We start from the raw sequence: 26,678 nt of genomic DNA on the forward strand, positions 1-26,678 counted from the left end.
CTCTCCGTCATGGAAAAATAAAAAATAAATAAAAAAGAAAACGGGGTTGGGTTTTGAACCCGACGTGAATCGAACACGCAACCTTCTGATCTGGAGTCAGACGCGCTACCATTGCGCCACGGATCCCCGGTTGATTGTTTCCGACGTGTCGTCGTATTTACATAAACTAGCCTTCATGCACAACGCATTTTTTGAATCACGGAGTGCAATTACACATTTTTTAAATCACATTATTATTAGTCTATTGTGAGGCTAAACCCACCTTCTCTCCTATCGTTTGTTCAAAAAAAAAATCATTTGACAACTAATTGAATCACATTATTATGCGCGTGCGAAAAAAAAATTTATAACCAGCACTACGCGCTTCTTGAGATGTTTTGAATGTGTTTAAAAATAGAGAAAATAATATTTAATAAACAACTGATTGAATCACATTATTGTTAACCTATTATGAAGTACTAATTAAAAAAAAAACACATTGTACAAAAAAAACTAATTATTAAAAAACACTCCTATATTATTTTATTCATTATTTTGAGCTGCTTTTAAATTTTTTTGTTTGAAGAGCATCGTTGTCCCATTATTTTTTGTAAAGCCCGTTAACCAAATAAGCTTCTTGCTTTATATGGTAGTATAGATGAGTCCAGTTGAAAGCAACACAAAAAAAAATTCCGTTTGGTCATAATTTGTGTTATAATTCAATTTGTTGACCCAGTCAGCATGGTCAGTAAAACAAGTATAACCATGTAAGCTGTTAAGTCGCATACGACTCTTACTCCGTACAAAATGATATAAATTCAATGTGAAAGGACAAATTTAACTCGTTCATTTGTTTAAAGACGGCTATTCATACCATATTTTATACTATATTTCTATACCAACTTGGGTGACATATGATGTGGACAGCCACATCATTTAAAAAATTTGCAAAACCCAAGGAAATGAAGAAGAAAGACTCCTCTTATACCACAATTATCATTTAATTAACTAGTTTTTCTTAATTATTAATTTATTAAATAATTTACTAAATTTAAAAATCTGATTAAATCAAATGATGTGGTTGTCCACATCCAATACCACTTAAAATAGTATGAAAATATGGTACAAAAATATGATATGAATAACATTACTCGTAAAATGGGCAATTTTTTTTGCTTATGAATATTAAGTGGTTTAATCATGTTATTACTTATAGCAATGCAATATTTGTTTCACGTTCAGGTTAACTCTAGTTCTGTTTGTATCTTATTATTGTCGACACAAACCCGACGTACGAACGCATTTCCTTTGTTCCAACGAACTTATATAAAGTGTCGAAATTGATTAGCCATAATAATTTAGTTCGAATTCATTTTTGAAATAAAAATTTGAATTTAAGATCTCTCATTTTAAAATGAAAAAAAATATCATTAGACCGTCATACTAAGCAATTTATTTGTTAATTTAATTGTGTTATATTAATTATTGACTAGCAATCAGCACACACGCTCCACGTGTGCAACTAAATTTGTTTTTTATTTTACTATGACTTATTATTAATGAGCACGGATGACAACTCAAAAAAAGAAAAAGACAAATATACAAAGGGAAGAAAAAAAAGAGGGGAATGTATAGAGAGGAAGAAGATGAGAAAAAGTGGATTTTATTTATTTATTTTAAAATTTTAAAATAAGATATGCTATATTTATATAGCTGTGATATTAGTATAAAAACAATAAAATTTGTGTTAGGTATACTTACTAAATTGTCCATGTTTTTTTATATTTATTTAGCTATGATGAGAGATTTAAAATGATAATTTATTAAAATTTTAGTTGATAAATAAAATTTTATTAATATGTGATTTAGATTGTGGTATTAATAAAAGTAGGGACTCACAAGACACAAGGTGTAAGACCAAACAAAATAAAATCACAAAAAAATTAGGTCATAGTCGACATGCCCGACACCACTAGACAGTGTATATTTCTATAAATATCACATGAACACATGGGGCCTCTAAATCTAACTTTTATATAGTAGGTCTTCGGAAAGTGACAGCATTTAAATGAACAATTTACATTTTTTGTATTTGATAAAATATTGCAAGAAAAATGGCAGCCACATTTCACGTGTGTTTAGTTAAACCAAATCACATTAAGCCCTCGAGTTTGCTAAAGTGGTGATGGCTACTTGAGAAATGTTCTAGGATTAAGTTAGATTAAGGCAAGTTTAGATATGCGAGCATCATTTTTTAGAGAAGTTTTTCAGTATACTGCAAATACGGCTCGCTAAATTAAGTGTCATGATACAATTTGTTGAATTTTTTTTTAAGTTTCCAACTAATTGTGTTATTACACTTGGTGTACTAAGTCGTGTTTATGGCACACTTAAAATCTCTCCATTTTAGTTGGTATCATGTCATGTGTTTGTTTACACATAATAAATGAGAAAGTAAGTATGTTTGTTTCGCATTTAAATTAGGTTGCCAGACCTAATTTCAACCTTGTATTGTATTCAAGAATGATTGTCTATTTCGTACCCAAACAACTAGCTAGGTCTAATTCAAAGAATGAGGATCTTGGAGATCCTCATATCATGTCCGTTCATCGTACATCGTGTGATCAATTTTCTTCAAGTATTATTCATTATTAATTTTAAACAAAAATATTTAAAATGATTTTTTAGCCGCATAATGTACGATAAACGGATCGGATCGTTGAAGTTCAATATGATGTGGGTCTCGCAATTAATCCTCATTTCTTAAAAAAAATAAGAATGTATTCCCTTAAAGACTCTGATTAACCCTAATCTCTTAAGATCTCAAGACTTTAAGCATGTGCAAAAACAAGTATGCGGCTCTAATAAAACTTACAAAAGATACTATAATTGTAAGTGGAATTTAAAGTAAGAAATATTGAGTGTCATTGACCCAACTACTAAGAAATAAGGTTAGGTGGTAGGGCGCATGTCGAAGGAGCAACATATAAGTTGGTGTGGTGGCATGATTGGTATCCAAGTATATGAGTTATATGCGTCTTATGCATGTCAAAGTCATTAAAGCAAGCCAAATATTGGCGAGGAACTTTTGAGTTTTGTCGACGTCTGCGCATCGGTTTTTCTTGTTGAAGTACCACACGTCTCAAATTCGGCACGAAGAAGAGTTATTTGACATTTTGACCGTTGATGGGTGGGACTCAAATCCACAATGTCATCTTTGACCATTGATTGATAATGTTTTGCGCGTTTTATTATATAAATAAAGTATATATACAAGAAAAAATAATTAGGCTACTTAGTATTACAGTTTAATAGTATCTTATTCACTTGTAAATAAGAGATCTTACATTCGATTATCGTTAAAGGCAAATTGAATCACATTTTTACTAGCCTAATGTGAGACTTAGTCAATCCCTCACCTATAATGTAGATAATATCGTTTATTAAAAAAAATAATAATAAACCTCAAAATTAGTCATGCATAGTAAAAACAACTCAAGCAGTTTTTCTCTTAACCATAAAGCTAGTTACACATAACAATGTTTTTATTTTTATTTTTTGTGAAGAACGGAGAATACAACCTAAAGAGCTAACACAAATTGGGTTCGAGGTACTCCAGCAACATCATTTATGATGGCTGGTTTAAACAAAATAGGAGGCTCATCAAATACAAAAACGCTAATATATATATATATATATATTAAAACTCCAATTAACCAACTAATTGGCCATAATATTTTTCTTTTATGTATATGTGTTTCAACTCACTCTGGTTAACTTAATAACATGCCTAAACAAAGGCAAGATTTGCTACGGATGTAAGTAAATTAGATTAGTTTTGTGGTGAGTTTTATGAAATTTGGAAAGAGTAATGCTAGGTAAACTATAAATTTACAAACTAAATGATATGTCACAAATAAGATAAAAGCATGTTGATCAATACTTAAGTAATAATCAAATCAACAACTTCCATTTTAAATGTCAAAATGACTAAAACACAGGGACCATTATCTCTACTAATTAATAAAACGCTCATTGTCAACCAAAATTCTATGAAATTACCAGTTTAACCCTATAATTAAAAAAAAACATGAATAAAAAATATGTGGCAGAAATGTAATTTCACACAACCAAATTTTGCTTTTTTTTTTTTTTGTCACATCCCGAAATTGTCAAATCCTGGCCCGAGCCCCCACCACATCTCGGGTTCGACTCCACCGTAGCACGATATTGTCCGCTTTGGGCCCAACCACGCCCTCACGATTTTGTTTTCGGGAATTCACACGAGAACTTCCCAATGGGTCACCTATTATGAGATTGCTCTCACACGAACTTGCTTAATTTTGAAGTTCTGATGGAACTCGAAGCTAGTGAGCTCCCAAAAGGCCACGTGTTAGGTAGATATGGGAATATACATATAAGGCTTACAGGATCCACTTCCCTGGTCAACGTGGGATGTCACATTTTTTTTCAAAACATCACCTACATGTGATCCTAACATATCTCTAATTATAAAAAATAAAAAAAAAATTTCCACTCCCATATTCTCTCTATCACTCCCTTCCTCTCTCATTCTATTTCAAAAAAAAAAAAAAAAATTTCTCACACACTTTGTGTGTGCCCATATGCTAGTAACATTTAAGCCTTTACAAAATTAGGAAATTTGGCGCAAACCACACCGCCAAACCGGCCACGCCACGTAATCCAGGCAAGAAACTTCGCGTCACCTTCATGTTAAATTAGTATTATTCAGCTGCCCAATCAACGGTTGTCTGGAATGCTAGGTGGGGGACCCCACGGCATCAGCGAATCTGGTATCGCATCTCCCCACTTTCATCACGTGGTTATCGGCCCCAGCCAGGTTTCCAAAATTTTAAACCAATTCCCAGGTTTAGGCGCCCCCTGCCAACTTCTTTTGGCGCCTAATTCTCAACTAATAATTTGACCATTTTATTGAGATTTGCCATATTATTAGTTTCTGAAAATATGAAAAATGTTTTTGAAACTAACAAAACCAAATAGATATTTTTTTTATAATGAAAAATGTTTTAGAGCATCTTGACATTAAACTCAACCAAAGTGTTATTTGTTGACTGAATTTAAAGTATTTGTGATCAGAAGTCAAATTTGACCTTTTATTTTTAATGGTGAGTCATTTATTTCAGTAACATTTCAACCAATAAATACAACCATTTAAAACTCTGTATTAATAATAAAATATCATTTGACAATTCGTTTAGAGAAGTAAAAAATTTGACATAAGACTTCAGATGTCACATCTCGGACTCGACTCTGCCGTAGCACGATATTGTCCGCTTTGGGCCCTGACCACGCCCTCAACGTTTTGTTTATGGGAACTCATACGAGAAATTTCCAGTGGGTCACCACTTCTAGGATTGCTATTGCCCGAACTCGCTTAACTTTGGAGTTCCGATTGGGTCACCACTCCTAGGATTGCTATTGCCCGAACTCACTTAACTTTGGAGTTCCGATGAAATCGGAAGCCAGTGAGCTCCCAAAAGGCCTCATGCTAGATAGAGATGAGAATATACATATAAAGCTTACATGATCCACTCTCTTGAACGATGTGGGATGATGTGGGATGTTACATTAGATTGTCACATTAGCCAGCAATTGAAATTTGACTGTTATAATTTAACAATTTTTTTTAAATAGTCTTAGTAAACCAAATCGAACCGATCTCATTCGATTGGTTACAATCTAGGTCATTACCAACCGGGCCAGTTTGATTATGTGTTTAGGTCTTAAAAGAAATCAAATTAGATTAAAGGCCGATATTTTGTTTTATCGACGTTCTATTCTAATTTCTATCATCTTCATATGGAGGTTATAATATATAATTTTGTTAGCGTAATTCGTCAATTTTATTATAAAAATCCAGATGATAGCCTTCAGATAGATTAGTAATTAGAGAAAAATGGCAAACTATTTGGAACTGGTTGTATATGTTGTCTTTTCTGTTGACATGTTTTGGAAATTTGAAAAGTATTTTTTAAAAGAACAAATAGTCTAAACGAGTTATTAAGTTCTAAATCATTCTAACTTACAAGAAATGAAATGAATCAAATCTAGTTGTAAGGTGATAGACGTATTACTCTGACTGATTGACGTAACTAATATGTGCAAAAACCATTAACTCATACGTTCATGAGCAAAGTAAAATAACTAAACTATCGTTCTCCATAGAGAGAGACATCTGAACTTGTATCTGTATAAAGGGAGAATGTAAACCGTGTGAAACTTTCATAGCACCCAAATTGCCCTTTTCCCATTAAAAAAAAAAAAAAAGATTTACAAAAAAAGTAAATAATGTAGAGTGGTTTGTAAGTTCATATTCAAAATAAATCTTAACAAAAAACAATAATATCTAAAATTATAACAAATCAATAAAAAAAAGTCAATTTCTTCACTAACTTAATTAACCGATCTAATCTACATCTCCGTCCAATTCACTTGATTTGCAACAAAGAAAATCAAGCAAGAGACAAGTAAGCGTCCGTCAAAAAATAGAAAAGAAAGTGTAACACTCTCTTTTTTATCTTTTACCCACTCTCGATAATATAATTTATCCAATTCGCTAACGCCAAAAATTAAAAGGAGCTAATAAGTAAAAATGAGTTAAGTAAACGATACCCGACAACAAAAATGGAAATTACAAAAAAAGCGCAGAAAGAGGGAGAGAGGGGATCAAAGGGGCGGTTATACTAATAATAGAAAGAAAGAGGATAAGAGGACGGTTATACTTAATGAGAGAGAGAGAGAGAGAGAGAGAGAGAGAGAAACTTTACAACCGCACCACTCCCAGTGTAAGTCGTCAGCGTAGAAGCTTAGGTGAGAGGCACCAAAATCCCCAAAGAGCCCTCGCCCTCTCCGTCTCTCTTGGACCGTCTGGTGGGGGCAGTACTGGTAGACTACCCCTGCCTCCACCTGCCTCTCTCTCACCACTCTCTCTCTCTCTCTCTCTCTCTCTCTCTCTCTCTCTCTCGGAGCTGAGCCGTGGAGTTTGACGAGTTGGGTTTCTTCTGCTCTCCGCTTCTCAAGCGTTTTGACCTTGGCTCGCTCGCTGAGCTTCTCGCGCTCCGTCGCGAAATGACGAGAATGCCACTGCCATTATTGAGCTCTGCACCCATGGAGGTCGTCTCCATGTTCTTCGGCTGGTGGGACGAGATCAACGAGTCCTCCCGGTGGCAGGACGGCATCTTCTACGCTCTCAGCGCCGCCTACGCGCTCGTCTCCTCCGTCGCTCTGGTCTCTCTCTCTAACTTCATATATTTAGTGCATATGATTCGATTTCATGCTTCTTATTTGGTTAATTAGTAGCTGATTTTCCATGAATTCGAGTAATGTTTCAAGATCGAAGCTCTCAGTAAACTGAAATTTATATAATTATCCTAAAAATTACATCAAACAGTTGTTGATTACAACCACTTTTTTATTTTGTATTATATTGGTAGTTCAAATTTTGGATAAATCGATTGCGAAAACTGTCGCTGTTGATGTACGAAAGTAGCAGGATCCGTTCACTTCACAAGTTACTAAAATTCCACCTGTTTTCATATAGAAAGTTGTGAAATGGTGCTAGCTAAGTTGAGTGGTTGTGTTTGTGATTGCACAGATTCAACTAATAAGGATTGAATTGAGAGTGCCAGAATACGGGTGGACGACGCAGAAGGTTTTTCATCTTATGAACTTCATCGTTAACGGAGGTGATTCCCGGTGACTTACTGCCATTCAGAGTCTCTTTTTAGTATTTTGCCCTTTGATTGTGAGTTTGAAATGTTTTGGTGTTGATATTGCAGTACGAGCAGTTGTTTTCGGATTTCACGGCCAAGTGTTTAGTTTGCACCCCAAGGTTAGTCTTGTGTAGCTTAAATTAGTTCACATCTTAAACCTACCCTTGTATGATACTCGACACTTGTAGTAGCTTTTGAAATGTATAATTGTAAAACGTATGAACTTACATCTTGTTCACTGCCCGTTTTACTTGTGGGGTGGTTGCGGTTTAAGGGATATTAAGGCTGGTTTATGGAAAAGACTGTAATACAAAATGAAAGGAACATCCTCGGGGCTGTATACTAAAATTGGGCAGCTGCATCTTGAACCAGGTACTAATATTGGTCTTGTTGGATCTTCCTGGACTGCTATTTTTCTCTACATACACGCTTCTTGTCCTCTTTTGGGCGGAGATATATCACCAGGTAAGTGCATATTTTTGCTGAAGTAGTGGTTCAAACCAGACTTCAATTCTACTGGGATGTACAAATTTTGAATGCCGTTGTTTCTTTCAACGAATGAAGATTTCTGACTTCTTTCTTACTATCATTGAACAGGCGAGAAGTTTACCAACAGATAAGCTGAGGATTGTTTATATATCGGTCAATGCTGTTATGTACTTTATACAGGTGCACTCCATTTTCCCTTTCTTAGCATGCTTCATTCATCACGTGGTTTCTCTAGATAACATAACTTGTATTGTGTAGCTAATTTTTCTTTGTCTACATGGGCATTGATAGCTTTAGTGTAATTTTTTTGTTTATAAAACCTTGCCATTACTGGGAGTATTACTTACGTAAGCAGCTGGCTCACCTTCCAGTCATTCATTCTGTGCTAATCTTCTTGATCTTAGGTTTCTTTGAACTGTAAAATTATTAGCTTCATCCCGCATGTTTTTTCTCAAGAAGGTTGGTGGGAAAAGTTCTACAACTGTTAAAAGAGTATGGTTGACCCTCCTAGGTTGTTTCTTTTTCACCCATTTTGTAGCTAACTTACATAGAAAAAAGATAAACTTATATAGTTTTCCTGTTTAATACACAATTGTTGTGTTTTCTAACGTGGATTGGCACATGTTTGTTCATATTTAACTTCTTGTACTAGACACAGATTTTAGTTTACCTCATGAATAGTGTGGTTTTGTCTTCAGGTTTGCATCTGGGTATACCTCTGGATAGACGACAACAGTATTGTGGAGTTGATTGGAAAGATATTTGTTGCAGGTAAGGCCTGTTTCGAGACATGCTATAGATTTCACAAGGATCCAATTATTGAAAATGACTTGTTCGGGCATGCATACTGGTCCATGCTTCTCTTGTATAATAATAATACTCATTATATGGTGCCTACTTTGTTCCAGCCATGTCATTTGTGGCTGCACTAGGCTTCTTGATATACGGAGGAAGGTCAGTGTTCTGTATCGTATTTAAAGTATATGGAGCTTTGTCCATTCTGTGTTTGTGCTACTGCCTGTGCATGTCTAATGGGTGGATTATTATCAACAATTTGGTCAGGTTATTTTTCATGCTGAGGCGCTTCCCCATTGAATCTAAGGGGAGAAGGAAGAAACTTCATGAGGTTTGTGTCTTGCGTATACATTTCGTCATCAGATTAGAAGACCTTATTGCTAGACTGATGGCATAGGATCTTCTTGGCTAGATTTATTAGTTTCTTTATTGTGAAATTTTGTTTATCAAAGTTTACTCTTCAGAATACAATTATATATGTGCATGCTTAAGGCAGTATAATAAACCTTATTCAGTTAAAACACACGTACAAAGCATTTAAATGGGAGGATTTTGTACTATCTTGAAGTAATTCCATCATAAAATCTCTTTTTGCGAGTTGTGAGTTTCATGTAGATCAAGTTTCTGGGTTCTGAAAGCAAGAGAAAACATGGGCGAACAAATTGTTCGGTTAAAACTAGTTATATTGACTAACAAGTTGTTGACATTGCAGGTCGGATCCGTTACAGGCATATGTTTCACCTGCTTTCTCATAAGATGCTTGGTGGTAAGGTTCCAACCATTCTAATGCAGTAGTGATTTGAAGAACCCTTATATTGCATTCTTATAGAAGAACAGTTAACATTCCAGTTGAAGAAAGTTATATTTGTGCCTGTCTTACACACCTTACTTCCAAAATAAGATGTACATAAATTAAACGAAAACCCAAAAGAGCAATAATATTTCTTCATTAGTTGCACTACTTTCTTGATTTGCTTTGTGAGGTCTTGCTTTTATCCGCATATATTCAGTTTGCTCGGAGTTTCATTAACTCGATTGAAAAATGTAGGTTGTCATATCAGCTTTCGATACAGACTTGTCACTTGATGTTTTGGATCACCCGGTTTTGAACGTTATCTACTACATGGTAATCTACTAAGCTTGTCTATTTCTAAGGATAATTTTCCGTTCTTGTTCTTCAACTCTTTTACTTTTCCCCTTTAAAATTCGAAATCTGTCCTCTGCAGCTGGTTGAGATCCTGCCTTCAGCACTAGTCCTTTACATCTTGCGCAAATTGCCCCCCAAGAGAGTATCGGCTCAGTATCATCCGATCCGTTAGTATGATCCATTTTTATTCTTTATGTTAATTTTGCCCCCCTAGGATTATTCTTTACGGATAGGGAGTTTGGTGCAAATGAAACTGATCGACAAGACGAAAAGCGAGAGAAAAAAGTCCAGATGTAGAATTCTGGCGTGGCTCATGCTGCCGGCATTTTTTTAAGATGCATGTATATTACACAGCTCTGTAGAGCTAGCCAAGGGAAGATGGTTGAATCAATTCCACGGTTATTTTGACAGTTACGGTTCATTCGATCGACGTTGTTGCGACGAAAGGAAATGTTCGTGTAATTTTACCGTTGCAGGTGTTGTTTCTATTTGTTCTGAGTTCCACATCATGGATGGTTATGTTGAAGCTGAAGCGATTTGTTCTCTTTTCCCTCAGTAGACAATTGATGTGAAATAATGTAAGCAGATCATTTTTAATTTTTTCATGCTTTAGTTTTAAGCCTATGTTTGCGATAAGTGTTTTCTGTCAAATAAAAATGCTTACGGGTCGGCATTTTGACAGAGTTTTAAGTGTTTATGGATAGGAAAAGTGCTTTGTGGAAAAGCAATCACATTGAGCACTTCCAAGTGCTTTTTTTCGAAGCACATGGGACTTTTTAACAAGAATTTCGACCTGCTTATAGCTACCCTAAAAGACGTCTCAGCGAGTAAAACGGAAAATTTGAGCATTACGAGCTTTCAACTGTAACAAAATGTGCAAGAAAAAACAAGTGTGGTGCTATCCACACTCCCTATTAATTTCTATCATTTGATCTTCTTTAATTCATTCGATTTGACGGCGGAAAAAAAGGTGTGGGGAAGGAAAAAAAGGGGTGTGTAGCACCACTCAAAAACAATACATATCAGTGGAGATCTTTCTATATATTACAAAGCCGAAAATCCATACTAAATGCCAGATAAATATACCAAAAGCTATAACCCTCATCAACCTGGCTTTCCTCGAGATCTGATTAATCTTGGTGAAGTTCCTCCACGGGTGGTGGTGCAAATCTCACATTCGGTCGTGCCACCACAACAGGGTCATCGGCAAATAGTGCTTTGATAAGTGAAGGGGTTCTCAAGGGCCGGCGACCTGTCATTCGTGGGTAAACATCTTCTAGAAAGTAATAGGCATGACCGGCAATCATTCCCTGATTAAACAAAAAGAAAATGGATTAGCACATGAAAACCTCGAAACCTTAAAGCATTGTGCAGATTCATGAACGATTTATGTGTGAATTAACAGTAACACAACCGATTTTGAAACTACCAGAATACTAAATTGAAATATCAATAACAGTGCAGAGTCCTAGAAAAGATAACGCACCAAAAGATCCACCCAAGGGCTAGCTCCGACAAAGACGGAGAATGTCAGAAGAACCTGGTGGAAAAACGAAAGAATTGTTTCAGGATAACTCGTGTAAGATTAATTCCAAAGAGATATACGTTCAACAACAGAAATCAAGAAAACAATTCAAGATTACTGACCCAAGGTAGGTAAGCTGCTGTGAAGGTAAAGAGGCCCAAGAAGCTCATATGAATGAAAGGATTTTGCTTGCTCCACACATAGACCTGTAAAACAGGATGCATAAGAGTCCTCTAAAAACAATACGAACATACCAAACTTTGGAACAAATCCATTGAAACTCAACAAAGAAAATGTATCGAACCATCATGAACGTTAGTGAGTTGCTGAGGAATATAATCTTTGCAAACGACGCAGACAAATGAGGTATCATCCCTCCAACCAGAACTATCCCAGTCAACATAGTGGCACCAAATAAGAGCATATAAAAGAAATCCGCAGTCCGTCCTCGAAAAGAGTTCTCTTCAAGAAGCTTGCAGTACCGAGCAAGAAAGAACATGTGGAACATGAAATCCAAGTCTGGCAATGCCAAATATAAAACCATTTCAAGAAGAAAAAAAACAACCAGTTACAACTAACCGACAAGAATTTCGCTCCCAACAAATGAAAGTATTTTAAAAGTAGATAGTAGCAATTACCCATTTTCCGGAAGTAAAGGAAATTAGTAACGAGCCGCCAGAATTGATACTGCTTGACCACTAGATTAGGGTTCAAGTACAGATTGTGAGGAGAAATTATCTGCGAAAGTTCCCCGTTAAACGACGAAAACAATCAGTAAACAAAGAGAAAGAAGTAAGTACAAGAACTACCTAAAACCTTCCAAACTTCCAACAAATCCTATGAAGCATGAAAATTTCAACACAGAATCAACTAATTGTAAGATTTTATAGGGTGAGTGTAATCAAACCTTAGTGTATTTATATATATGCCGACATCAAGATAAGAGATTATATGGCCACATAGATAAATGGAGGGAGGGAAAAACATTAAGTTATAATGTTTGAATTAGAGTTGGTTAACAACTCTAAGTTACTGGCAATAACCGAAACCCTAATGGGGGGTAGCACTTATTGTTTTTTCATGTAAATAACAGAGAGGTTCTTGGTCTCTTTTCTCGGTGTGATTCCAAAAGAAAATCAGTCCCATTGAAGGTTGTATTGTATCAAACACCAGAGAAGAGAAGGCTAAACCTAATATCCATGCATGATGTCTTCGACAGCAAGTATGTTTTCTTTATTCGTTTTAAGGTTTACTGGGGTTGTATATTATTTTATGTTGGTTGTAGTTCAATGGCTTAACTGATTATGTCTTGGCCGTGAAGTATGAGATAAGTTAACACTAATAACTACTAAATCCAGAACAAATTAGAGAAAAAAAATAAAATTAATGCTAAAATTTAATCCCAGCTGCTAGAATTTGATCCAGCTGCCAGATTTTAAGCTCCATTAAAGTACAAGATAACAGTAATAAACAATTAAACATATTTACATAAAAGCACAAATTTTGAAAATGATCATTCCCAAACAAATTTATACAAAAGCCATAACATTCAGCTGCCCAAGTAAAAATCAAAGCTAGAAAAAACAAATTTCTAAAGTTCAGTCAAAACCCAATTGAAATTAGACAAAATCAGAGAAACCCATTTGCACAGAGCTAATAGGGACGATTCTAGAGCGAGAAAGATTGAAAATTTTCGATGAGAGAGAGAGAGAGAGGCATACGTCGAGGGTGCAACCGATGTTGGTGAGAACAGCTGCGGTGAGGTACGAGCGGGTGATGACGGGCATCTGCTTGTACCATTCTTCGACTGCCTGAGCCATGATTATGCAATCAATTTACAGCTCGAAGCAAAATCCGACCAAATTTTTTCAGGGTTTGGAAATTTTGCAGAAAAAAATAGATGAGATTTTTGAGATGCAAGGGATTCAAAAGGAAGAGAAGAGACGATAGTCACGAGAGACGGGTATTGCTCTTGTGTGTCTCACCTGTACTGGGATGACAAATCAAGGGCCAATCAGAATGCGAGTGATTATCACGGACCAACCATGTTGTTCCTCTCGTGTTGGACACGTAGACGTTGATCGCTACTGTTTTGTGACTATTGAGTTTTTGGGCTCTCAGGCCCATGGGCTGCATACATTGGAATCATCTGTGTTTTAGTTGGATTTTTATTTTGTCAATATTTAGTTTGGGTTCTGACTTTTGAGACCATCTCTAATTCTTGAGTTAAAATATAAAATTATTAGCCTACAAAATTTAGGTTTTAGTCCAGAAATAGTTTTTCTGCTCCAACCTTTCTGGCCTAAATTTTTTAGCCTGAGATTATTAAATAATAAATTTAGGCTAATTTTTTCTTTTAAAGTAATTTAAAAAAAAATTATGTACACTATCATAATTTAATTTTATGAACATTTTAACCCAAAAATATTTAAATTCCGATAAATATTGAAAAATCACTAAATTTGGATGAATTTTGAGTTAAATAATTTTTTTAATTATTTTAACCATTAGATTTAAATTTGGACCGTTGAATTTATTTTACCCGATTAAGCACCAGATTGGAAAAAAATAGTAACTCGGCCCAGTCCAAGCCCAATACAAAATCTCAATAGTTCAGCCCATATCTAAAAAACCTAGGGTTTCAGTGAGCCGCCGTTACTATAAATATCTCTCCTAGGGTTTTTCCTCCCCACCCTTTGCCGAAACCGATCAACAGAGAGAGAGTGAGAGAGAAGAGAGAGAAACCAGCCATGGTGAAGTTTCTGAAGCCAAACAAGGCGGTGATCAACCTCCAGGGCCGCTACGCTGGGCGCAAGGCCGTCATCGTGCGCGCCTTCGACGATGGCACCCGCGACCGTCCCTATGGCCACTGTTTGGTTGCAGGGATTAAGAAGTACCCAGGCAAGGTCATCCGCAAGGACTCCGCCAAGAAGACGGCGAAGAAATCCAGAGTGAAGGCCTTCATCAAGCTCGTGAACTACCAGCACCTGATGCCCACGCGCTACACCCTGGATGTGGATCTCAAGGACGTCGTCAACGTCGAGTGCTTGCAGACAAAGGACAAGAAGGTCACTGCATTGAAGGAGGTCAAGAAGCGGTTCGAGGAGCGGTTTAAAACGGGGAAGAACAGGTGGTTCTTCACCAAGCTCAGGTTCTGAGGACCTTTCCATACGGCGCCGCATCGTAAATGGGGTCTGTCTGATTTTGGGTTTATGTTTTTTCGAGTTTCATTGAATTTTGAAATGAAATGAACGGTTTTATGGATTTAGTGGACTAATTTTTAGCTAAAATGATTAGATTTTGTATTATTTTGGGTATTTCTGGATTTTGCTTAATTTTCCTGCGATTTTATATCAACATTGTTCTTCTGTGTTGTTTGACATGAGTCTTTCCTGCAGTTACTTTACGCTTATCATTTGTGTATTTATTCTGTTTCAATTTGGATAATTAGGAATCGGGTTTCTAGAGTTGTAGGCTATTGAGCAGCTGTGATGCGTGTAATGTTTCGATTTAAGTTCGATTCAGTGGATTAATATTTTGCTTATTGTTCACTGATGCATTTTTGTTTTATGGAATTGTCCAAGTGTCGTGCATTTGGATTTTCCAGTGTTTAGGTTCGATCGTGAACAAATTGTCTGTTGTGAGGCATCTTGTTTGTCAACTTTAGTGCTAGTTAATAGAAATAGTATGATGTGTTGAATTTTCAATTGATAGACTTTGTTTATCTTTCAGTATGATGTGTTGAATTGAATCTTCAACTGATGGCTGGTGATTGGAAGTTTTGCAGATTGCTGCTTTTGTAAAACGCTTTATCTCTCTTTGTTTAGGGATTTTTGTTGTCTGTGGTCTCTATGTTGACTGTCGAGTTTCTTGGTTTAGTGGTAGATGCCCTAATCATCTCATGTCAAAATGTTTAGATTTGTGAGTTAACAGTCGTGAATAGAAGTTGTTGCTCGTTTTTGGATGTTACTTATAATTACGTGGTTCTTGTGTTGCGTTGATCATGAAAACATCTGATTTTAAACTGGTGCTAGCATTTGATGGATTCGTTTGCTGTCGTGAAATTTTGGTTGAAAACATTTCCATGCCATTCTTTTCTGGATGATTTTAATGTGTGGTCAAATTTAAGAACAGTAGTTTTTGTTCATAGACTTATTCTGTTGGGTTTAAATCTATTTCCTCTCTGCTTGAGGTCCTTGACTTCTGTCAAAAACTTGCCTATCTCAGTTCCATGAAACAGCTACCCTTGTTTCATGTAACTGGTTTTTGACATTTGGTGCAGAGTAAATTGTAGCAATGGTTAACCAACTTTAATCAAATTGGAGCAGTGGTTCCTTAACTAAAAATTCATTACTATTGGTCTCTCAACTCATCAAAATTTATAGTTACGGTTATTTTCGTCACCTTAATTATAATTTTGTCAAAATAAGTTATATTGGAAAGACCATTGCTACAATTGGGTTAAAGTTGAGGGATCATTGCTTCAATTAGGTTAAAGTTGGTTAAAGTTGATGAATCATTTCTCCAGTTGGATTAAAGTTGAGAGACCAATGGTAATGGATTTTTAGTTTAGGGATCATAACTGCACGTTTTGATGAGTTGAGGAATCAATAGTAATAGATTTTTAATTGGCCATCGATTATGTTAAAGTTAAGGGACTATTGCTACAATTTACTCTCAGTCTTGGAAGTAAACTATTGGAATGCTACACGGGTGGTGATTTCACGCCTGGTTTCCCCTTCTGCATCCGTCTCCTTGTTCGTAACCCTCGAGTATCCTTTGATTCTTTTGGTGATTCATTCAATTCAAGAGATGTAAAAATAAGAGTGCAGAGAAGGTCAGTGTGCGGAAATCACTTTTGTTGTAACGGAACTCTACAAATTTAAATAGGAATCTTAGTTGGTATCATCTGCTTTTATTCATTAAATACATGATATATCTTCAGACATTGCTTAAGAGAAACAACAAAGGCACAACCCTTGTCTGCAAATTCCCCTCCTATATGCAAAACAAGCTTCAAAGGGATAAAAATCCATCTCTCTCAAGTTATTCACCAAAACACTTCCGCGTATGAGCTTTTCGAGTTGCCTGACCGAAGTCCCCGCTACTCTATGCCACTACCGGCCTTGGTGCTTTGCCACTCCACCGCCACCACCAGAACCAGAGAAGCCTTTTGTACCAGTTGAAGGACCAACAGCCCCAGTCGGATATTACTCAGTTTAGTATTTACTAGCAAAAATGGCCGCGCGTTGCTGGACTTGAATGCACCAGCTTTAACCACATGAATAAGACATTTAACCTGAAAAAAAAAATTCAACACAATCATGAACAAACAAAAGGGATAGATGAGTGAAAGGTGTCGGTAAGATGAGCGAAAGATGTCGGTAAGATGAGCAGTTCGGTTTTTATATACATTCAACCGAACTGATTACAAAAGATACAATTGCAAAAAAAATGCTCTGTTTCCTAAGATACAGAAGCAACATGCATTTAACACTTATATTGCCCTTCAAGTTAAGATAGCAAAATATATGTCCTGCAGGCCAGGCACGTGTTTTAACAGCTAAACAAAAAAGCAAAAAAAGTGTGTTGGTCTTGTTTCAGCAGCTAATCTTTCAAGCAATAATGTATGGATTAATGTGAAATATATGAGTTCCTATTTGGTTTTTATTGACTGATGCTTCAACATCATCCACCTAATTCATATCACATCCATATATACCTGAGAACGCTTATTCCCACCACCATTGCGTTGTTACTTTAATGTATTAAACCTTAAAGACACGTCCCAATATAAACATAAATTAAATATAACTAAAAAAATACAAATAAAACAAACAATAATCAGCAAACAAAAACCCTAAAACATTTAGATTTTTCAGATGAAACCCAATTTCCACACAATAAATTCAAAAAAATCCTATCAAAGAAAATCAAATGCTAAATCCAAAACCTGCATTCTCATCAGGAAAAAAAAAAAAAACATGAATACCTGAGAAAGTGTGGAGCCAATGAGCTGGAGGCGGTGGCGGTAGATGTCGCGTGAGTCGTACTCAACTGCTATGAGCTGACTCAGAGCAGATTTGTATGGGTTTTTGGCGGCGGTCCACCACGGGCTCTCGTACAATGCATGCAGCTACTACAAACTGGAAAGAAGATCAAATGAATACCAAAGCAGTGTAATGTTGTAATTATGTAAACACCAATTAATTAATTAGATATCTTTTGTTACAGACCAGAAGTTAAATCCAATACATACATACATACATATGCAGTTAGAGTAATGTTGTCATTATGTAAACACCAATTAACGAATTAGATACCTTCTGCAATTTGAGAAGCAAGAGTTGGCACATAGACTCCAGCATAAGACTCCCGAAATATACAACGGGTTTGGTTGAAACTCTGGGAATTGCTGAAACCACTGTGGTTAGATAAACAACACAGAATTCTTAGCAACAATATAGAAGAAGAAAACGAAACGAAAAAGAAAACATATAACAGCAAAAATATACAACATCGCTTTTTATACATCAATTACTTAGACATTAGTCTCCTTTATAATCAATAAGCATATGATCCGTACCATCACAACCTGAACCGTTCGAACCGGAGGGGATGAATCGGCTAAAGAGCTTTCGCCTTCGGAGAGCTCGAACCAGAGGTTGTGGACGTTCTTAGATCCCCAACACAAAACCCCATGAACCGTCTTTTATTCTCGTGACTTGCACATTTTATCTTCTTTGCGGCCACAACAAGTTTTATACAGTCCTTTTTATCGTCCGATGCTCGTAATATATATATATATATATATATATATATATATATATATATATATATATATTTTTTTTTTTTTTTAATCTAGAAGTTTGAGAGTAGAGGTCGCACTTGGTGCGATGGCAAGTGCCTTCGCCCATGAGCGGTAGGTCTCGGGTTCGAGACTTGGGAGCAGCCTCTCCATAAAATGGGGGTAAGGCTAGCCGACATTCATCTCTCCCAGACCTTGCGTAAAGCGGGAGCCTTGTGCACTGGGTACGATTTTTTTTTTAGAAGTTTGGGAGTATTGCTATTTAATAATCAAAGGGTTCATGAACTTGAACTGGCTACGAAGTTTGGTTGGTATTTGAGGGAAGTTCGACTTTGGTTCTTATAGTTTCAATTGTTACAATTGAATGACGTAGATTTTCAGAAATTTTCAAACATAATTAATACTTAAATATGATATTTCCCTTAAATTTGGAATACTTTCTCGTTGAAAACCAATTATTATTATAATTCACTTAATTAAGTTGTCGTCATTGAATTGTAAGTAATAGTAAACTAAATGTGTCAAATCATGACAAATGAAACTACAATAATCAATAGGTAACTATTTTTGTAGTAGTTAGACTATTCTTCTCCGATTTACCGTATTTTGAATTCAAGCACCCTAATTAGTAATAAAATTATTTGTAATAAAAACCACGATAAAACCAATAAACTCATTAAACATCACTTAAAATGGCAATAAATTAGAGAGGAATACATAAAGTAGTTTAAAACATTTGTACAATATTGTGAGAACTCAAATCAAGTACAATCCACCAATGCTTGGAATAAAAAAAAAATAGAATCGCCACAACTAAATTTTATTATCTAATTAATCTTATTTTAATTTGCCATGTTTAAACTAAAACTAAGCAGCCCTTGCAAGAACTTCAAGCCTTTCTGGCACATCAGCTGGCTCAATGAAGAAAGCCCTCCTCAGAGATCTCGGCACCGTGACTGTCAACACTCCGTCTTCATATCCGGCTGAAATCCGTTCGATATCGACCCGGCCCGGAAGCCGGAACTTCCTCATGAAGGTCCTGGCTGCTAGGCTGCTCCGTGGACTCCTCCTCGATCATATTATGAGGTACACTGAGTCCTCCACTTCTACTTTTATGTCCTTGTATAAACTACATCTCAAAGCCGTTGAAATAACAAAGTGTATCGCTCTAGATACGAGGATGATGTGTTGTATGATTTTGTTAAATTCCCCTTATACAAAGGAAAGCGAGGAAAGAAAATTTATTGTTGTTCGGTGATTGTTTAGTTAGTTTTCATTGCTGGATATTGAAGTTTAGTTGGTATATGTATTGAAGTTTGGTTGTTTGTATATTGAAGTTTGGTTGTGTGTGTATCAAAGTTTGGTTGTATATTAAATTTTGGTTGATGTGTGTATTGAAGTTTGGTTGATGTGATTTGTTCGGTTTTCTAAAATTTGTCGGAATTTAGATTTATTTAGATTAAAACATTCATAAAATTAAATTAAGATAACCTAACTCAAAGTATTAAAAAAGAATTCTTACCAAAAAATAAATAAATTAACATAACCTCATGTTTCTTTTTGTCTTAAGTCCGTTGTCTTTTTTTCTTATCTGTAACCTGATAATTGTGTGTCTTTTTTCTTCGCTACAACTTGATAATATAATTCAACGAGGAAAATTACCTAATTATGTTTGTATGTAATATTTCATACGTTTTGTATTACCAAAATTACCTTCAAATCAATTTTATTTGTTGGCTTCCTAAGATCAAATCACCATGAAAAAGATCATCTACTCGACATGAACTCACCAAACCCACAGTAGTAGTCAAATGGAACTTGAATCCATGACTTGTCAAAGAATAAATTGATGGAAGGGGATCCTCTCCGGATCCCTTCCACCAATTTGAACCCTTCAAATTTGATCTAACGACTAAAAATAGGAGGCCTCTTTAAAATTTATAATAACTTTAGCTGTTTGATCAAATTTTAAGGGCCCGGATTAGAGGAAGGGATCAATTTCCATAAATTGATATGAAGTTCGACATTTACAATATTTGAACCTAAAATCCTAAACACCAACCCTAAACCATAAGAGCATCTCCAAGATCACCACCTTCAAAACACATTACGCTCCACCAACCCTAAACCATACGATAATTTGACGTGCACATTTTTTTATTTAATTTAATATTACGTTGTCGTAAAATATTTTTATGATGCTCCACCAACCCTAAACCATATGATAATTTGACGTGCACATTTTTTGATTTAATTTAATATTACGTTTTCGTAAAATATTTTTATGAACATTAAGAAAAAGAATTCTAATTCCGACACGAATTTTTTTTTCTTAAAAAATAAACGTAAATAGAATGGCATCATTAACGACTTATGTCATCGTTAATAATTTCCGATCAAGATAAGATTTCAACTTTTTGCAACTGTTGGATTGATTTTCTTATCTTAATCTCATATGTCGGATTGTTATCTTCTTTTTTCACTATAAAAGTGGGGTCTCTATATTTTTCACATCCATCATTTTTTAATACATTCTTCAAACTACCCTTCAAATAGCCAAACTGCAATGCTATAACATGATAGCTCATCTTCCGTTGACGACATCTAAGCTATGATGGTTAAGACGCCGATTGCGATAAGAAAATCATAGGCAAATTGGATATCATTTTTGGAATTAAGAGTTTTTGGGATTTGAATAAGTAATACTTTAACTGATTATTTGGATCCACACCAATTCATCTGCTATTTCTTCAACAGATTTTAGTTAAATATATGTGGTTTTTGCTTGCTCTTTTCAAACTTATCACGAAGCTTGTTAAATAGATTTTATTCATGTATAAAAACCACATATATTGAACTAAAATCTATTCAAGAAATAGCATATGAATTTGTGTGGATCCAAATAGTCAGTTAAAGTATTACTTACCCAAATCCCAAAAACTCCTAATTCCAAAAATGATATCCAATTTGCCTACGATTTTCTCATCGCTGTCCTAACCATCATAGCTTGGTTGTCGTCAACGGAGCTATCATGCTACAGTTTGGCTATTTGAAGGGTAGTTTGAAGGATGTATTAAAAAAAAAAATGGATGCGAAAGATATAGAGACCTCACTTTTATAGTTAAAAAATAAATAAATAAATAGATAACAATTTGACAGATGAGATTAAAATAAGAAAATCAATTCAACAGTTGTAATCGGTACAGAGGAAGAGGGAAGAGATAAGGATGAACCCTAAACCCTTTCGAGGACTTCACAACGTGTCTGCAAATTTTCAAAAAGCAACACGACACCGATAAAAAAACAAAGTCGCAAAATTAGGGTTGTGGTAAATTGAAGAATTGATTGGTTTGGTTGAGAAACAATAACAATTAATCAGGTCTGCGGTTTGTGTTGATGTGAGAGAGGGTGGAGATAAATGAGAGAATTATTTTGGTTTCTAGAGAGAGGCTTCTAATTTTCTTGAGAGACATCTCTCATCTTTTAGAGAGATGAGAGAGAGACCTAGGGTTTCTCAATTTACTCAGAAATGAGAGAAGGGCATTCAGATATAAGAGTAGCCTTTCAATTGGAATCCTAGGGAGCTCATTTTCCTGATGCACGACACGTGTGAGCATCCTAAGCTTCTGTGCTATCCGAGGAGCAACGGTCTGAATTAGAGAGAGGGTTTGGGCTCTGGGCTTGAGGTCATAATAGCTGAAATGAGAGTGGGTGTAACTATTAGGGTTTTTCAAATGTCAAATGATGCTGCTGCACTAACGTATATTGTGGTTGTTGCAAATGACACAGGTGTGGCCTTGTACGTGTTGGTCAGCGCGCCTTCATTAGTTTTCAGGTCACGAGTTCAATTTTTCACGGCGACTGTTTTGTGTTTCTTTTTCATTCTTTTTTCCGAGTATATTTTTCTTGCGTGTCATCGTGCAATACTACTCATTATGATTTTATAGCATGTATGCTTAATGTGTTTTAAAATTTTAGACTTGTTGGATACTTTTTTTTGCATTTTATCATTCTTTTATTATCTCTTATCCATGAATTTTATACAAGTATACTTTTTTTGTAAGTGTCAATATGCACTTATTTACAAGATATACAAGAAATTTACCTAAATCTGTCTAGACCCTGCCTAGCCGCCCGACTAGCGCCTAAAGTTTTTTTAGAACCTTGGATTAAACAAACACACATCACCAGATAAAATGCTTGGACTCCAAGTTCCACTCTCCTTGTATTTCTCCATGTTTCACATTCCATGGGTTTTCTTTTGGTTGAAGTCTTGAAGATAATAAAGACTTAGACATGCCACTAGAATGGTTGTTGATATTGGCACTGTAAACCTTTCATCAAGAAAGTGAAATATAAGTAAATAATGAGAATTTTGAGTATCAACAATAACGCCCTTTTGAGAATTACGAAAAACTAATTCACTCCCGAACCAACGTCAACATGTTAAAGATTTTCCTAAGTGGACGAAAAGGGGTCGCCTGGGTACGGAATGAATTGAGGAAGTGGTAGTAAATGGCAAATTTTTTATAATAGCACCCTTTACACACTATTTTCATATTACACTATGTCCAACATTTTATGTAGTGTCGGCTTTAAACGAATCTCATCACCGATGGCCGATGCCACCGCCCTCATCTCCTCTCCTTTCCACCAAGAACAACCTTTCGAGCCTTTAGTTTGCTAAGGAACGTGAGTTCCATCCATCCCTGCCAGATATACGACTCTATCCAAACACCACTAAAGTTTTTGCAAAATCCGAACACTGATCGAACCCAGTACAATCAAGTTCTAGCTAATAAAAAAGTTTCGGGCATTGCATTGAAAGTCCAATGCGATGCCCTTGATCTGAAGAGCAAGTTTTTTTTTTTTTGTTTGAAGTCTTAAAACCATATCATATCTAAGCAGAGTCAATAGTAGTGTTAAAACAATTCAACGATCCACGCCATTCATCTCAACATAATATCTAAGCAGGCCAGAGTCATCAGACCACTGACCCAGAGATCTTCAATGCGTCCAGCCTCTCTCTTGTTCCACAGTAGGTCATGCGAAGAAATCCGTCTTCATCCCTGTTTTTCTCATCAATCGCAGACATCAAGGTTCCTGTAACAACATTGGAGGAATTACTGAGAGGTATTAAATCCACCACTAATTTGGGCACAAGACGGATATTATCAAGTGGCATAAAACAAAAATGAGTTGAAACTCTCCTCACCATTGGGATGTTCAGTGTTCTTGAAATAGACAAACAAAGGATCTTTAGATGCAACCTTTGTCTGAAGATACCCAACAAACTCCTCAAGAGTGACATCACCGTGGACTTGGTATCTGCAGTCAAAAAACACAGGAGACACAATAAAACTACATGAGAACCCCTTCTTATAAGACCAACTCTTATATATCTCCCTTCTTTTTTCATTCGATTTCGTTAACATATGAAATACCAAGAGCATGCACGAAAACGGGGGCAATACAAATCATGATAACCAAGGCAAAAAGGAACCGGAAACTAACTTCTTTGCATCAAGTTCAGGAAGGCCACTGCTTCCATCCTTCTCCACAATCACCTGCAGGGATGCTCGTATTAGAACATGGTATAGCCCCGTCTTAATAAGCATAACTGATGTGCAGTGAAATTCTCACCGGTACATGAGACGGATACCACTGCCTCATTTTCTTAGCATCTGAAATACGCCGTTCCAGCACCTCCAAAGTACCCCTGAACATTTGTCAAAAACATTGATGATAAATCAGCAATCCCATTCCACTGTAGCAAATACCAATCAAGAGAGGAGAACTAAAGCGCAAGGGAGGGACTGGGCAACTAACTTTGTAAAATCATTGAAAATTCCAAGCTTCTCCGCGATCACGTGCATAGAGGCTCAAATTAGAACGGAGTGTATCCACTGAAAGTGTGGGGCGTAAACTTACTTAATTCAGTTTAAATTGTTACCTCATCAAATGAGCGTTTTAAAGCATTCCTACCGTCTAACTCTTTAATCCTCTGCAAGAAGGCTCAAATTACAACAGGGAATATCCACTGAATGACTAGGAAGTACATGTGTCTGATTCACTGAAATTCTTACTGGTATATCACCGGATCGAAAGACTACTCCTTCCTTTTTCCAATCTGCACTGTAGGTCACGCGAAGAAATCCATCATCGTCCTTGTTTTTCTCATCGATAGCAGACATCAAGGCTCCTGTAACAACATTGGAAGAATTAGAGTCATGGCAACCGTAGACAATCTGGGATCAAGATGGATATTATCAGGCTGACCTAAAACAAGAATGAATTGCAGCACCGCTCACCAGTTTCGGGGACTGTGTTCTTGAAATAGACATAGATAGGCCATTCTGGTTCAAAGTCAGAAAGAAATGACCGAATGCAATCAGCAAATTCTGGGAGAGTCATATCAGGTTCGAGTAGGAAGCTGCAGTCCAATGCAGGGGACAGGCAACAGAACCATGTGAGAAGTGAGAACCCTAAGGCAAGCTAGGGAGGCATCCTATTCCATTGTAGCAATATATATCAAAGACGACCAAAGCAAAAAGTAAAGGGAAAACGAACTGGGTCACATTAGTAATGTCAGGAATGTCGCTGCTTGGATCCTTCTGCACAATCACCTGTAAGGAGGATGAAATTAGAACCTGGTATTACGCCTCCGCTGAATGCGTGCATTGGAGGAAGTGAACAGATATGATGGGGTAGAATTCTTACTGGTGTACAAAGTGGATGAGCGTCCCTCAATTTCCAAGCATCTAAAGTACGCGGTTTGTTTGCCTCCAAAATCCTCCTGTACCTGTATCAGAAGCGCATTGATGAAAAAGGAAGAGACATCCAATCCTATTGCAGCAACGCAAAATAAAGATAACTAAAAGCAAAAAGGGGGACAAGAACAAACTCACTCCGCCTCATTGTAGTGTTGAGGATACCGACGACATTTCTCTGCGAAAGATTCCTCGTTCGCAAGGGCAGCCTTGTCAGAAATCACAATTAGTGCATATAGGGAGGTCAAGCCAGAGAACGGGCATTGGTAAAAACATATTTGGTTCGCCTAAATCCTTACCACCGTAGACTTGTAGATTGAAGAATTCCAAGGGTCTAAAAACACAAGGGGCCTTGAGCATGCTGAAAATATCAGACAAAGAAACATCACACGGTTGGAATTTGCGTTTGCAGGAAAAAATGAAAAGGAAAATATCAGACAAACAAAGTCCATGTCGTGGAACCCCTCAAACATCATATACTACAGAGCACCACAGAAGTATAGAAGATAAAAATTCCCACCAGACAGATAGATCATAGAGGCATAAAATGTATAGAAGATAAAAGAAATAAAAGCAAAACAAATAAAGCAACAAACCCACCCCTAGGAGGACTAAATCCTTGCTTCCTGAAGCTTTCTTCGAGGACTTCACGACTTGTCTGCAAATTTTCAAAAAGCAACACAACACCGATCAAGAACAAAGTCGCAAAATTAGGGTTGTGGTAAATTGAAGAATTGATTGGTTTGGTTGAGAAACAAAAACAATTAATCGAAATATTCAAGGCAAACAATCATTTGAATGTCTAATCAATAATATCATCGGTATATAAATTCTCAAAAAGCAACACAACACCGATCAAGAACAAAGTCGCAAAATTAGGGTTGTGGTAAATTGAAGAATTGATTGGTTTGGTTGAGAAACAAAAACAATTAATCGAAATATTCAAGGCAAACAATCATTTGAATGTCTAATCAATAATATCATCGGTATATAAATTCTCAAAAAGCAACACAACACCGATCAAGAACAAAGTCGCAAAATTAGGGTTTTGGTAAATTGAAGAATTGATTTAACGGACGCACCTGTATTGCCTTGCCGTCTCTTCTTCTTTTCTTCATGTCGAATTTTGTATATCTGCACGCGTTTCTTCGGTAAAAACCAAGTAAAAAAAAAAAACACCAATCCTCTCTTTTCCTATTGGAATGAGGATTCTCTTCGAATCTTTTTTGTGAGGATCCTGACGTTGGAATTTTTTTTTATTGTTATCGGAACATAAATGCAATACCACTTGTTTTTATATAAGTAGTGAAAAATAGAGGATTTTTCCGTCAAACTGACAAACAAACCGTGTGATATAGCGGATGTGGTCCATCAGCCGGTCCATAGTCTGACAAGTCTCCCGGTGGATTTC

The 26,678-nt window shown here is 36.2% G+C and overlaps 5 protein-coding genes and 1 non-coding gene across 6 annotated transcripts; 2 read left to right on the forward strand and 4 right to left on the reverse strand.

The window, feature by feature from the left end:
• Window positions 1–54: 54 nt before the first annotated feature.
• Window positions 55–126, reverse strand: TRNAW-CCA (transfer RNA tryptophan (anticodon CCA)). Its single transcript has one exon. It is a non-coding gene; the product is annotated as a tRNA-Trp (tRNA).
• Window positions 127–6,776: 6,650 nt separating this feature from the next.
• Window positions 6,777–10,761, forward strand: LOC126585721 (tobamovirus multiplication protein 1-like). The gene is made up of 11 exons (XM_050250214.1): window positions 6,777–7,248; window positions 7,616–7,706; window positions 7,800–7,852; window positions 8,106–8,198; window positions 8,331–8,402; window positions 8,921–8,993; window positions 9,131–9,176; window positions 9,285–9,348; window positions 9,730–9,783; window positions 10,066–10,143; window positions 10,244–10,761. The coding sequence occupies exons 1-11, from the start codon at window positions 7,090–7,092 to the stop codon at window positions 10,334–10,336; spliced, it is 876 nt and encodes a 291-aa protein (XP_050106171.1). The 5' UTR covers window positions 6,777–7,089; the 3' UTR covers window positions 10,337–10,761.
• Window positions 10,762–11,078: 317 nt separating this feature from the next.
• LOC126585722 (derlin-2.2-like) lies at window positions 11,079–13,627 on the reverse strand. Its single transcript, XM_050250215.1, has 6 exons — window positions 13,411–13,627; window positions 12,328–12,427; window positions 11,994–12,208; window positions 11,812–11,895; window positions 11,651–11,704; window positions 11,079–11,474 (listed from the first exon to the last, which is right to left on the reverse strand). Exons 1-6 carry the CDS (start codon window positions 13,507–13,509, stop codon window positions 11,295–11,297), a joined length of 732 nt encoding a protein of 243 aa, XP_050106172.1. The 5' UTR covers window positions 13,510–13,627; the 3' UTR covers window positions 11,079–11,294.
• A 546-nt stretch (window positions 13,628–14,173) lies between these two features.
• LOC126585724 (60S ribosomal protein L27-like) lies at window positions 14,174–15,069 on the forward strand. Its single transcript, XM_050250218.1, has one exon. It carries the CDS (start codon window positions 14,440–14,442, stop codon window positions 14,845–14,847), a length of 408 nt encoding a protein of 135 aa, XP_050106175.1. The 5' UTR covers window positions 14,174–14,439; the 3' UTR covers window positions 14,848–15,069.
• A 1,462-nt stretch (window positions 15,070–16,531) lies between these two features.
• Window positions 16,532–18,419, reverse strand: LOC126585723 (uncharacterized). Its single transcript, XM_050250216.1, is given in 4 exon segments — window positions 16,532–16,988; window positions 17,682–17,835; window positions 18,013–18,113; window positions 18,276–18,419. Coding segments are annotated over 4 exon segments (453 nt in total). The 5' UTR covers window positions 18,279–18,419; the 3' UTR covers window positions 16,532–16,793.
• A 4,803-nt stretch (window positions 18,420–23,222) lies between these two features.
• On the reverse strand, window positions 23,223–26,666 carry LOC126586240 (uncharacterized). The gene is made up of 15 exons (XM_050251021.1): window positions 26,614–26,666; window positions 26,350–26,401; window positions 25,868–25,925; window positions 25,567–25,628; window positions 25,406–25,476; window positions 25,218–25,299; window positions 25,068–25,123; window positions 24,809–24,930; window positions 24,584–24,699; window positions 24,451–24,501; window positions 24,327–24,355; window positions 24,141–24,216; window positions 24,012–24,064; window positions 23,713–23,825; window positions 23,223–23,600 (listed from the first exon to the last, which is right to left on the reverse strand). The coding sequence occupies exons 1-15, from the start codon at window positions 26,649–26,651 to the stop codon at window positions 23,482–23,484; spliced, it is 1,098 nt and encodes a 365-aa protein (XP_050106978.1). The 5' UTR covers window positions 26,652–26,666; the 3' UTR covers window positions 23,223–23,481.
• Between the last annotated feature and the right edge of the window lie 12 nt (window positions 26,667–26,678).

The sequence above is a fragment of the Malus sylvestris genome, chromosome 10, assembly GCF_916048215.2.
Source record: "Malus sylvestris chromosome 10, drMalSylv7.2, whole genome shotgun sequence".
Taxonomy (NCBI): Eukaryota; Viridiplantae; Streptophyta; class Magnoliopsida; order Rosales; family Rosaceae; genus Malus; species Malus sylvestris.

Bases quoted from the DNA above. Each gene is read 5' to 3' on its own strand.
- LOC126585721 (XM_050250214.1), top strand. From the start codon at position 7,090: ATGACGAGAATGCCACTGCCATTATTGAGCTCTGCACCCATGGAGGTC. The intron at 7,707-7,799 runs GTGATTCCCGGT...TTGATATTGCAG, and splicing joins GAACTTCATCGTTAACGGAG to TACGAGCAGTTGTTTTCGGA. The intron at 9,784-10,065 runs GTAAGGTTCCAA...TGAAAAATGTAG, and splicing joins TTCTCATAAGATGCTTGGTG to GTTGTCATATCAGCTTTCGA.
- LOC126586240 (XM_050251021.1), bottom strand. From the start codon at position 26,651: ATGGACCGGCTGATGGACCACATCCGCTATATCACACG. The intron at 25,477-25,566 runs GTAAGGATTTAG...ATTTCTGACAAG, and splicing joins CAATCTACAAGTCTACGGTG to GCTGCCCTTGCGAACGAGGA. The intron at 24,502-24,583 runs GTAAGAATTTCA...GCCTTCTTGCAG, and splicing joins TTCGATCCGGTGATATACCA to AGGATTAAAGAGTTAGACGG.
- LOC126585724 (XM_050250218.1), top strand. From the start codon at position 14,440: ATGGTGAAGTTTCTGAAGCCAAACAAGGCGGTGATCAACCTCCAGGGC.
- LOC126585722 (XM_050250215.1), bottom strand. From the start codon at position 13,509: ATGGCTCAGGCAGTCGAAGAATGGTACAAGCAGATGCCCGTCATCACC. The intron at 12,209-12,327 runs GTAATTGCTACT...TGGCATTGCCAG, and splicing joins CCTTTACTTCCGGAAAATGG to ACTTGGATTTCATGTTCCAC. The intron at 11,705-11,811 runs GTCAGTAATCTT...TTTTTCCACCAG, and splicing joins CAGCAGCTTACCTACCTTGG to GTTCTTCTGACATTCTCCGT.